This window comes from Myotis lucifugus, unplaced genomic scaffold (genome assembly GCF_000147115.1).
Source record: "Myotis lucifugus unplaced genomic scaffold, Myoluc2.0 scaffold_56, whole genome shotgun sequence".
Taxonomy (NCBI): Eukaryota; Metazoa; Chordata; class Mammalia; order Chiroptera; family Vespertilionidae; genus Myotis; species Myotis lucifugus.
In genome coordinates, this window is record NW_005871104.1 from 2250962 (window position 1) to 2264008 (window position 13047).

At 48.0% G+C, this 13047-nt stretch overlaps 1 protein-coding gene across 1 annotated transcript in view; it reads right to left on the reverse strand.

Moving 5' to 3' along the window:
- Positions 1–6707: 6707 nt before the first annotated feature.
- The window catches only part of CYFIP2 (cytoplasmic FMR1 interacting protein 2), an 89601-nt gene continuing 83261 nt past the window's right edge, over positions 6708–13047 (reverse strand). The window contains exons 29-31 of the mRNA XM_023754143.1: positions 13029–13039; positions 11756–11903; positions 6708–9560 (exon numbers count right to left, since the gene is read on the reverse strand). Of these exons, the coding sequence (XP_023609911.1) occupies positions 9393–9560; positions 11756–11903; positions 13029–13039 (327 nt within the window). The 3' untranslated portion in view covers positions 6708–9392. The remainder of the gene's footprint in view (positions 9561–11755; positions 11904–13028; positions 13040–13047) is intronic.

A 13047-nucleotide genomic window follows, 5' to 3' on the forward strand; every position in this document is an offset into this window, starting at 1 on the left:
TTTTTTTTTTTTTAAGTCAGGGGATGTGAGTTCTACTCCCCATTCTGCCACTAACACACTGGGACCTGAGGCAGATCTTCCCCTTTTGGGTCTCAGTTTCCCCAATATATGCAATGAAATGAAGCACCAGATCAGTGGTTTTTAAAGGTGTGTGTGTGTGTGTGAGAGAGAGTGTGTGTGTGTGTGTGAGAGAGAGAGAGAGAGAGAGAGAGAGAGAGAGATGGGGGTAGGCAGCAAAATCTTTATTCCAAGCAGAAAGTTACATGGTGGGACAACATATGAATCTCCTTAAAGGGAGCTTCTTTCATAGATTCAGGGCAGGAGCCTGAACCTTGTCCCCTCAGCCTTCATGTCCTGTCCCTGTTGCCCGCTCCCCCTCCCCCGCAGCAGTGCCGAGACATCCCCCACTCGCACCAAGACCTGGAAGATCCCAGGTGGACAGTGGGGGCCTGTGTGCCTCCTGAGCACACAACGTTTGCAGTGCCCATTCCTCCGATGGGATGCTCCCACAGAGCCGGCTCAGCGTTCAGAGGAATGAGGGGGGACTTCACCGCATGGAGGCTCTTGCAGGATCTTCCCAGTTCTCCAGGCCCATTTGTCAGGGTCCCGGGACACGGGCACACTGTTGCCAAGTGGGTCTGAACAGTCCTGTGGGGGCGACCCGATCTGAGTCTCAGGGGGAAATTCCCACACACTCCTGAGTGCCGTGCCAGCATGGGAGTGAGAGCCCCATGGGGTGGGAATCGGGAAACCTAAACCCCATCCTCCAAGTCTGCCTGTCACTTGCCTGTACTGAGTGCTTGGGGATGTATGGCAGGCTCTGTGCTGAACAAAAGCTTTGCATAAAGGAATGGGCCCTGAACCAGGCAGCCTGGCTGTGCATCCCAACTCAGTCACTTTGCAGCTGTGTGGCCCTAGGCCAGTTGCTTACCCTCTCTGTGTGCTAGGACCCTCCTCCCAGGTGCAGCCCTGCCATCTGCCTCGTTCCAAGGAGAGAGACCGGGGACCGGGCACCTGGCTCTGCCTGCTTGGGCAAATCCACTGCAGCCGGTGCCCAGCTCTCCTGGGCGGCTCGTTAACTTTCTGCCAACAGTCACACTGGAAATTCTGGTTTGCGAGCCGGGCCTGCGTGAGGGACCTCAAAGGAATCCAGAACGTGGGTTAAGGTTTCTTCCCGGTTTTTCAGGTGGGGCAGGGGACAAAGCTGCTTCTCCACGTGGACCTCAGGCAGGGGGGAGCCGGGCAGAGGCGCGCCTCGGGATTGGCTGCAGACCAAGGCCCTGGGCCAATGGGAAGCTACACCCTTTTTTTAAAGTTGAGCCGAAGAGCAACTAGTGATAATGATCTGCATTTTGCTTCCCACAGAAAAATGTCGTTGCTTGTTTGGCGACTGGCCCAATAAATATGTTTGTACCTCTTCATCTCACATTCTGCATTCCCAGAAAGCCTGGTCTGCCCAGAGTGGTCTGACCTTCAGTCAAAGCCAGCAGAACCAGGAGGGAGTAGTCCTCAGTGCAGAGAAGGGCCTCGCTGGGCCTTTTTAACTTGCGAGGGGTCCCACATCCCTTTAAGCATCTGACAAAAATCGGTAAAGCTTGCCCCAGAAAGATGCACACACCTACCTACACATACCGCTTGGCACTGACTTTCAAGGGAACCAGGTTAGGGGAACCCTTGGCTTTTGGCCAAAGGAAAAAGAAATCCTAAGTTCCTGAGTGTACGTTTTTATTGGGGCAGCACTTCATAAAGAATAGTGCACAGATGTTAAAATGATGTGTGAAATCACTGTATTGTTACATATGTAGGCACCCTTGTAGCTGCCGTCCTGAGAAGAACATGGAGTATCTCCAGGACCCAAGGAAATGTTGGTGTTTTTGAGGCCTTCATAACACCCCCTCCTAACCAAGATAGAGATCATTGCCCTCAATGGTGCCACCAGGCCACACACTCAAGATGGTTATACTTACTGTCTCTCTCACCACCGGGGGCCTTGGAAGCCCAATGGTACCATGTTAATCCTCACAACGATGCTGATGACAGGAGGCACCACGACACTCAAGATGTGTGCACCGAACTAGACCGAAGTTCCTCCTCTGGATCTCATCGCCTTCTCTGAGTTGGTCTTATTCAGAAGAACACCTGCAAGTCATTGAGTGTGAAGCCTTGTGCTAGACTCAACATATCTAACTTCAGTCCTCACATCAACCCTACGTACTAAGTGGTATTATCACCAGTTCACACTGAGGTTTTGCTGAGGTTAAGAGTCTTGCCCAAGACCACAAAGCTGGTCTTGGTGGTAGCACTTGGATGCAAGCCCAGGTCTGTGTGAACCTCCACATTTGCACACTAACCACTCGTTCCTTAGCTCCTTCAGCCGGAGGGGCCTGGGGAGCAGGAGAGGGATGGGGACTGAAGTTACAGGAAGAGGAGACTGGTCCTCCTGCATCCTGATCCTAGCTTCCTAAAGATGACCTCGGATTATTGGTCAAAGTGCTGAATTTCAGCTGGAACATATGGTTTTTGAATTATAAAAGTCATACATACTTTCAGCAAAAATGAATGAATAAATAAATACATTGCTGTTCAGAAGAGCATATAATGAAGGATAAAAATCCCCTGGCTGCCACCAAGAGGCAGTCACCACCACTAACACATTGTTTGGCAGCCATCCAGAAATCACACACACTCACACATAGCCAAAAAGGTGCATATTCTTTTAAAAAATGGGATCACATTATACAGATTGTATTTCATTCTTCTCTTTTCACTTTACAGTGCTTCTTGCAGACTTTTTCATATTAGGACGTATACATGTACTTCATTATACTTAGAACACTGCACTTTTTAGAATATTCTAGCGTATGAACATTCCACAAATTACTTAACCACATTTCTACTGATTACCTCAGGCTTCAGTATTATAAACTCTGCTGTAAGAGACATTCCTGAACATACACCTTAATGCATGTGTAGAGTTATACGTGTGGGAGGGATCCTGGAAGTGAAATTGCTGGATCAAAGGGTATCATTATTTAAAATGTTGATTCCTCCCAAAGGGCTGTGGTAGGCTGAATATTAGCCCCCACGCTGCAAAACAAAACAAAACAAAACCACATTCTGATCCCTGGAACCTGTGAATATGTTACCTAACATGCAGGGAGAGTCCTTGGAGGTCATCTGGGTACCACACTCACTAGGCAGGCTTGCTCTTTGTCTGCTGGCTCTCTGTCTGTCCGCAGGGAGGAGGAGGGCTGGGGAAGCATTCCTGGGCCTGGCCAGTTTTCTTAACCAACCATTGGCCTTCCCTAGGCCCTGCCCTCTCCCCTCTGACCTCCTGGCTGCCTGGGTTCTTGACAGTCCCTTCCACTGGTTCCTTCTTCTTCAGGCTTTTTCGGTTCTTGAATCTGTTGGAAAATAGCTGTGGACTGAATGGGGAGTGGGGGTGAGTGAGATCTCCATGGGGAGCCCTGAGTGGAAACCCAGGTTGGAGAGAAGGAAGGGGCACGTGACTGCAGAGGAAAACCCGGTGGCTGTGGCTGGCGGAGCCCTCTTTCCTGACCCAGTCCCGGCTGCTGAGCACCAACAGTGTGCCAGGTGCCGTGCTAAGGTGGTCCGTGCATGCTATCATTAGACCCTTGCAGAAACCTGAGAAATAGGTGAAACCACTGTTAACTCTTCTTATCAATACGGATCCCGATGTTCAGAGAGATTGAGAACTTGCTAGTTCCTGGCAGAGCTGGGTTTTCAACAACCAGCTTTTACCCAGTTACTAGCTTTTGCCCCCGTTCTTGGCTGAGGAAGGTCCCAAGAGAGAGAAAATGACCACCACCAGGAACTGCTCCCAGCAGGCTCTGCCTCCACGCTGTTCCCCAAACCTCATGCCCATCCCTTCCTCTTTCTTTCTTGTATTTGTCCCTGTCCCTTCTGCACAATCCCACCTCCAGTCCTCCCTACCACCCAGTATAGTACAACCCTCGTGCTTATAGTCGACACCAGACAACTAGGCCTTTGTTCTCCTCTCTCTTATGATGGCTGCTGATTTAAGGCAGGCTAACCTGTTAACACCATTACAAGCTTTTTGGAGGGGGCAGGGGGATGGGTTCATTCAGCAGACATAGATGGAACACTTCTGACATGTCATACCCTGTGACAGTCACAGGCGCTATGATGGCGAGCAAGACAGAGGCAATCCCTATATCCACTGCCTGTGTCCAGTAACTGGCCACACAACCTTGAATTATAATTTTGATAAACAGCAGCAAGAAGGTCAAGTACAGAATGAGTGGAGAGTATTTAATGGAGCAACTGCGACCTAGGCTTCAGGAGGAGGGGTGTTTTAGTGAGACCTGAAGGGCGATGGAAGGCTCATTCTGTGAAGATGGGGAGGGGGTGTGGGGTGGGGGAGCATTCCCTGAAGGCAGGGGTAGGGGGTGAGTGTCTGTGTGAGCAACGGAGACCCTGGGACCTCAGGATGAGCTGAAAAAGGCAAGTGGTGTGGTTGTTCAATCTGTATTGTTTTCTTTTTCTTTTAAATTAAATTTATTGTGGTGGCATTGGTTAATAGGATCAGATAGGTTTCAGGTATAGATTTCTATGATACAAGATCTGTATATTGCACTGTATGCTTGGGTCCTCAAGTGTAAAATGGGTATACTGATGATGAGAGAAGTGGATTAGATGAGAATATGTGGTAGCCGTGGATGGGCTGACCCCAGACTGTCCCCAGGCTGTCCGGCAAGAGTCAGCCCCTTGCCCACTGTAACCACCAGGGTCCAGGGAGCTTTCTCCAGCTCAAGCCTGGGCTCCTTGCCAGAAAGTGTTTAAGCCCCAACCAGGGGTTCGCTGATTTCCCCTTTTCCGGTTGGTCTGAAACTCCAGAAGGCAGAAATCCCTGGGTTTTATTCTGACTAATGAGGGTGGAGCTTAGGGGCCACATATTTTTAGCTCCGATAGCATCTCACGGCATATTTTCCCAGGGAAACCCTGCGCCTTCCCCATTCTGCCGGAAGCTCTGGGCCAGCCAGACGGTGCAGCATCTGGGGATGGCTGGGAACAGGCTGAGAAGGGGGCGCAGACGGAGGAAATCAGAGTAAATCAAACCAGATGGGGAAGGGGGGACTGGCTTTGGGGGCGGGTTAATCTCCTCTTCACCCAAATGCGTCTTTGTTTCTTTCCCACCTCGGGCTTTAGCCTCTTTAGGGGAACTGACACAGGATCAGAGCCAGCCCCCTCCCACCGTCTGCAGGGTCTGGGGCAAAAGGACCACATACCATATGTCTCTAAATAATCAAAAGTTCTAAATCACGCTGTTACACTGTTAGAAAATACGTTCTGTCTTCCTGATGACAAAATATACATTTATAACACCAAATAAAGTCTATGTGATGTCAAGGGTTTTGTATGACTACAAGTTGGCCAAAATACCAAAGATGACTGCATTTAATTATCACTGCATATTTCTGGGTGTTCTGTTGTTGAGCCAGCCACGTTTGAATGGATAAAATAAAGACATCTGTAATTCATAAATTAATATGTATTTATTCTATACATTTAATTTTTCTTGCTTTTGGTTTAGCAACATTATTCTGTTCTTATAGTCAAGATTCCCTTTACCCCAGTTTTATTGAGATATAATTGAAAAATAAAAATTGTATGTATTTAAGGTGTTCTATGTAATGTTTCGATATACTAGTACATTTTGAAATGATCACTACAACCAAGGTAATTAACTCATCCATCACCCCACATTTACCTTTTTTCTTTTTTTGGTGTAGGAGAACACTTACGATCTCCTTGGTGGAGGGGTAATGGTGGGGGGAGGTTGGGTAAGAGAGCAACCAAAGGACTTGTATGCATGCATATAAGCATAACCAATGGACACAGTAGGGGGGGGGGGTGAGGGCAGGTGCTGGGGGTGGGAATAGCAGGGGAGAGGTTAATGGGGGAAAAATGAGACATATGTAATACTTCAACAATAAAGAATTTTAAAAAAATCTCCTTGGCTTACAGGTGCTCGTCTTCTCCCTCTGTCTTCACCTAGTAACTGTGTGGAAATGAACACAGTGCAGCCTGTCAAAGTGGGCTATGACACAGAAAGTGACTGTGCTGGGTCACAGGAATGATGAATGGGACTTAGCACAGTGCCCACACTTATCAGGCCTCATTAATATTAATTCCCATTCTTCTTCTTAAAACTAGGGGTCTAGGGTGCCAGTTACACTCAGTGAGACTATGCGTTCCCTAAGGGCAGAAAATATCTCCTATATCTTTCCCTGTACAAGTCAACTTGTAGAGGTAATTTTCTCAGTGAAAAAGCAAAGCAAGCCATTAGTTTAGGGCACACTGACCTGCTGGCTCTATCTTCTCCCACTCCATTCAGGTTTGTTTTTTTTTAAAAATATATTTTTATTGATTTCAGAGAGGAAGGGAGAGGGAGAGAGAAATAAGAAACTTCAATGAGAATCATCAATTCAGAGAGAATCATCAATCGGCTGCCTCCTGCATGCCCCCTACTGGGGATCAAGGCTGCAATCTGGGCATGTGCCCTGACTGGGAATCGAACCATGACTTCCTGGTTCATAGGTCGATGCTCAACCACTGAGCCACACCGGCCGGGCTGGGTTATTTTCTTAGTCATCAATTTTAATGTGGCCTTCCAAAGGCGACGAGGACTGGAAAATGACCCAGAATCATGACCAAGATGCTGGTTTCATCAGTTTGGAAGCAATTTTAATGAAGATGGAAATGTTTATCAACTCAACACAGATACTCCAAGATACAAAGCAAAATATCATCTTCAGCTGCATAGCAAATATGATTTAAGAATTTAACATTATTATTTGATCACAAGGGTAGATAGAAGTCACCATAAATAAATGTAAATTCATTGTACAAAAATCCCCAACATCTCTTAATACAAATATGGTACATTTGACAGTTTCTGAAACAGATGTGTGTTTTTAACTTTAAAACCTATGTTTTGTTTTTTATTACTTGATTCTTAAGACACACACACACACACACACCACAGAAGGGGGGTGGGTATAACATCAAGGCGTAAAGAATTTTAAACCTCTTCAATGCTCATAAATAAATGCTGCTGGCAAGCTGGGGAAATGAGAGGTCCCTCCCGAAGGTGAAGACCTCATTTTACTGGGAGAGAACCTCCTGAGGATAATGGGATTCTACCCAGAGGGCCAAATTCAGATTTATGAATGCAGGGCCAGGAGGGTGGGTGGTTGAAATTGTAATCTCATCAAATGGATGATCCAAATCTCCACAAAAGCAACAGTCAAGGATCTGGAAAGACCTCTAGGACTTAAGAACTGGTCATCTGACTGCAACAGCGACTGTTCCCAGACAGGATGGAAGGTCCAGAAGGCTCTGAAACTTAAGAGATTTGATGCGGGTTTTGAAGGCATGTTCTGTGTCGTTCAACCATGGGGTATAACCTTTCCCTCTTGCATTTGGGACACATCTATGGTCATCAAGAGGAAAAACTGAAATATCGGAATAGGAAGTGGCACCTCCAGACAAGATCTGCCAGCTTCCACTTTGAACCACTCTCCTTCCCTACAAATATTTACTTTTGTGGCTCAGAGGAAGCTCCAAGGCCAAGGCTAGCAGGGGAGAGCACTTCTACAGCAGTGGTCCTCGGACTTCCATGTGCAACAGAACTCAGATCTCTCCATCTTACTCCCAGGGATGCAAAATTAGTGGGTTTGAGGCGGAGCCCAGGAATCGTCATTAAATGTGGTAATCTCAGGAGGCCGTGGTAGGAGGCCTTCGGACCACACTTGGCGAGCCCCAGCTCCCTCCTCCCTGGTGAGCATCGGTGTATCACACAAGCCTCTTGCTCTGGACTCGTGCTTGCTCTTCCCATTCCCATGGGGTTAAAATGGGCCACCTGATTAATGGTAACCATTTCTATCCATCCACCCTGAGGGAGGGGATCATTATTGTTCTATTTTTTTCTCTTTTCTTTTCCTCCTGGGTGGGGGTGGAGGTGGGAGATATCAAATACTTCACTTTATATTTTCTTACAAGCCCAGGAGCACAGGCCCCCTTTGGAGATGGTGCGCTCTGTAATGAGACATTCACTTCCAAAGGCTTCCGTCTTCCCACTCCCCCCATGCCTGGAGGGAGATCTGCTAGGGATTTTGGATCAGTCTGGGAAATTTGAAGTAGTTATGCCCCTGTGGGATACGTCCCATCCCTCAAAACCTAAGTTAAGGAACATTAAGGAAGGTGAGAGCAAAAGATAAAATGTCTCAAGAATCCATTTCTAGGACAATGAAGTCCTGAGTCACTAAAACAACTCCTTTTTGTGGGTGTATCTTGGTAGTAAAAGCTCACTGACAAATTTTATTTGAATTCCTCACCTCCTTGACCCCCCATATGTTTCTGGCTCCTATTAAAATAACCCCTTAATATTTTCTTGATGACAATCTGTGCAAAGAAGTGGCCCCTAATTTGCTCGCTGACTTGTTCCAGTGTCCATCCCCTGTGCGGCTTAGGGATCATTAAGTATTTCCTTAATGAAGAAAGGAACCATCTCGCCGTCAAGCGGATGAAATGTTCCAATAGCTTTCTGTCTCGGGCTATGGAATCATAAATGCCTCTTCCACACACTGGGCCGGACCACCCTCCTACCTAGTTCCGCTCAGTGGGATACAGCTGAGAATGCATGTCTGGGTTCTAGGAGAGCCCCGAGAGGAGAGTGAGGATGTGGCTTGGAGTCCACGGAAGGTCAGGGCCAACACCATTTACCATGGTGCTGACACCCTGTCCTCTTTCTCCAGGGCTCTCAGCGCCTGGCCCAGAGTACTCTGGCGGTAGAATCCCTGGTGTCCAGAGCAGGAGGAGGTGCCACCTGGAAAAACTGGGGGAGGGAGCCAGAGGAGGTGAAGAAGCCAGTAGAGGAGGCATGGCCATCCGGTTAGGCTGATTTCTAGGGCCAAGGCCACACTCTTTTCTCCATTTCGGAGACTTCAGCTTTGAGGTCACACGTGGGCACTGGGTAGGAGGTCACCATCTGGGAGGAAGTGTTGGGAAGCAACCACAGATGTGGGGTGGGGCTGTGAGATGGAGAAAGGGTGAAACTAGGGCTCTTAACACAGCTGAGGAAAGAAAGGAGAAAACAAAAGCACATCTGCCCTGGTTTTTGGTTTTGTGTTGTTTTCATTTATGTGAGGGCAAAACCACCATGGAGATGTCAGGGGAGAGCATGCACAGGCCCAGCTTGGGAGTGTAGATGTGTTTGGGGAGGTTCCTATTGGCTTCCAGGTCCATCCCACCCGCTGTCCAGTCGGACACCATTGCAGGGCTGGCCATGGCGTTCTCTCTCCTGCTGCGTGGTCTCCTCCAGGTTGAGGGCTTGCAGGACCTCCCGCCTAGCAGGTGGTGGCCAGGGACTGGTGGATGGGTGGCTGGAAGCAGCGCACATGCTCCACGGTGGAACTGTCTGTCTCCACGGACTTCATGTACTTGTTCAGGATGGCAAAAACCTCATTGTTCAAGATCTGGTACTTCCTGATCCTGTCTGCCATTTTTTTCAGCGGCTGCAAAGGACACGGCCATTCAGGTTAGGGGTGGGAGGAGGAGATAGAGAAATAACGGGTGAGCAAGGGAAAAATTCAGCGAGGTTGGGGTCTAGGGTCCTGATGCCTCAATGATCCCATCACTCTCTTGCTTAAAGGTTTCTATGGGTTCCCAGAGCTTGGTAATCAAATGTTAACTTGTCCATAAAACACCGTGTGAGTTTCAAAACTTACTACAAAGCAGAGTGGCACTGGCATGAAGGCAGACATAGAGATCAATGGAATGGATAGCCCAGAAATAAATTCTTCCATATACGGGCAAATGATTTCTGACAAGGGTGCCAAGATCATTCAATGGAGAACGGGTAGTCTTTTCAACAAATGGTGCTGGGAAAACTGGACATCCACATGCAAATGAATGAAATTGGATCCTTGCCTTATACCATATACAAATAATTAGCTCAAAATGGATCAAAGGTCTACATAAGAACTAAAACTTAAAAACTCTTAGAAGATAAGGTAGAGAAAAAAATTCGTGACATTGAATTTGGCAATGATTTCTTGGATGTGACACCAAAAGCACAGGTAATAAAAGAAAAAAATAAATTGGACTACATTAAACAGCTTGTCTGAATCAAACGACATTGCCAGCTGTGTGAGAGGGCAATCCATGGAATGGGAGAAAATACTTGTAAATCACATACCTGATAAAGGATTACTATCCAGAATATATAAAGAACTCTTACAATTCAATAACAACAACAACAAAACAAGTAAAAAGTGAACAAAGACTAGAATGGACTCTCGGAAGAAGATAAACAAATAGCCAATAAGAACACAAAAAAAGATGCTCACATCACTAATCATTAAGGAAATGAGAGTCAAATCACAATGGGATGCCCCTTCACACTCATTAGGATGGTTATTCCCAAAAAGTCCAGAAAATAACAAATGCTGGGGAGGATGCGAAGAAATTGGAACCCTTGTGCCTTACTGGGAATGTAAAAGGGTGCAGATCTATGGAGAACAGCATGGTGGTTCTTCAAAAATTCAAAATAGAAGTCCCATATGACCCAGCAATTCCACCTTTGGTATATACCCCAAATAAATGAGAGCAGGAACCTGAACAGTTATTTGTACACTCATGATCACAATAGCATTTTCTACAACAGCCAAAAGGTGGAAGCAATTCAAATGTTTATCAACAGATGAACAAAATGTGGTGTATTCAGCCTTAAAAAGGAAGGAAATTCTGAAATGTGCTACAACCTGCTGAACCTTAAATACAGAATGCTAAGTGAGGATCCCACCATATGAATTCCCTACAGTAGTTACATTCACAGAAGCAGAAAGTGGAAGGGTGGTTGCCAGCGGCTGGGCGGTGGGGGTGGGGAGGGGAGGAGCGGGGGCAGCAGGAGATGAAGAGTTAGTGTTTCATGGGCAGAGTTTCAGGGAGATGAATAAGTTCTGGGGATAGTGATAATGGCTGCACAACAATGTGAGCATATTGAGTGTACTTAATACACTGAAACGTAAAAATAGTGAAACTCTCCACTTAATATGGTTAAAATGGTAAACTTTATGTTCTATATATTCTCCCATAACGAAAAAACAAAACAAAACAAAACCAACCCTTTGAGGTGGCCCCTGCCTCTCTCCCCTCAGCTGGTCCTGAATACCCACCCTTGGTTCCAGCCACACATCCTCATGTCTGTGTCTTTGCTGGAGCTGCCCCTCTGTTTGGAACATTCTGGACCCCATTTGCCTGGCTATTTGCTGCTGATCATCCTGAACTTGGTCTGAGCATCACCTCCCTGGCAAGTCTCCTCTGCCTGCCCCCTCCCTCCTCAGCCTGGTTTAGACAGCCCTCCTGGAGGCTCCCCCAACAGCACTGCGTACCCCCCGCCTGCACAACTCCCACGTTCAGTGAAAGTTTGTGCAGACGAGGAACTGGCATCGGCCGAGCCTGGCTGGCACAGGGAAGGTGTATTTCAGGTCTGGAGCCCAGCCCGGCCCTGCCCTGCAGGGTGACCTGATTCATCCCAGCGGGTTATGAGCAAATGATTCATGGCTTCCTATGAGGAGATCCCCTCCGCTGAGTGTCTCTGTACCTCCCTGCAGTGCGGGGAGTTGGCTCCATAATCAGCTCACCCTCCTTTTCAGAGAAAAGCCTGCTTGTCAGGCCTGGCCTCATCTCCCGGGCCCCAGCTGCTTACCACATTCTTAATGATTTCATCCTTCCCGTCCTGCCTCTGCACTTTCAGCAGGTGGTAGCAGAAGTCGAACAGGTCAAAGCGACGCTGCTGGCCCAGCAGGACGATGATGGAGCAGCCGGCCCAGTTCAAGCCATCACCAAAACATTGCCTGGAAGCAGGAGAGGAAGCAGCTGGAGTGAGAGGCAGGGAGGGGTGGGAAGGGGCCTCGTCTTAGACCAGGAGCACTGCTAGTGAGTAGCTGGTCTCTGGGACAATACCTTAATCTGTGAAATGGGTACAAGAGAAGCTATAGATTCGCTTGTTCCAGGGACTGTGATTATATTATAAGCTCTTCTAACCACAAAGAGGTGTCAGTCTGTTATCCCACTAATATAAGCAAAATCGCCTTTGAAGAAGAAATATTTGCAAGGAAAAAAACCAACCAGCCCATGAGATTTATATGGCTGCTATTTCCAACAAGTCAAAGAAGAATCTGTTTGGGCCCCATAAAGGAGCCAGGGAATACCTGTGAGGGGAAGAGCCCTTTCAGACAGGAGACCAACTGGCCAGTGCAGGACAGGAGGGCAGGGACGGGGCACGGGGGCCCATGAGCAGATGCTGCTGGTGTGTGTGTGCCGGGGGGCTGCAAGTCCTCTTGAGTCTGATACAGCTCAGCCTGCACGCTCCAAGTCTCAACAGGAATTCGGGCAATCTGGGAGGCCGAGGGGTCATCTCTCTGCTCTTTCTTGTCCTCAGCCGCAACCCAACCTGGGCAGGTTTCCCCCTCCTGCCCATTCAATCAGCCCAGCTTCCAGTCTTAGAAAGACAAGGCCCTCATACGAGGTCCACAGTCTCTAATGTGCACGCTCACATGCACACGCTCATCTCCCTCCGGCCACGTGTTGCCTTTCCTGGAACGTGCCCTTCTCCCCCCTAAGATATAAATCCCAGTGATGTCCAAGGCTTAGTTCTAGTCCATCAGTTAAATTTGAATAACCTACTTCTCCCCCTTTCCACATCTGTCATCCTTCCTGCCCTTGCTGTCTCATTCAATGTGCCTTATGTCTTTCCATAGACCCCCTAACCCCCACAAGGCCAGGAACTGTCTAATTTTGCTCAGCACTGGTGTAGGTCCAGCACCTCACACAGCGACCGGCACATAGTATGTGCTCAATAAATAGTCATTGGACAGCCCTGCCCCTGCCCACCACATTCTGGCTGGGCTCTGGCAGCTGATGACTCTTGGGGGGACCAGCTAATTGGAGGTGACCCGCCTTCCCTAGGGGGTACTCACTCGGCTGTGAACTCGTTGG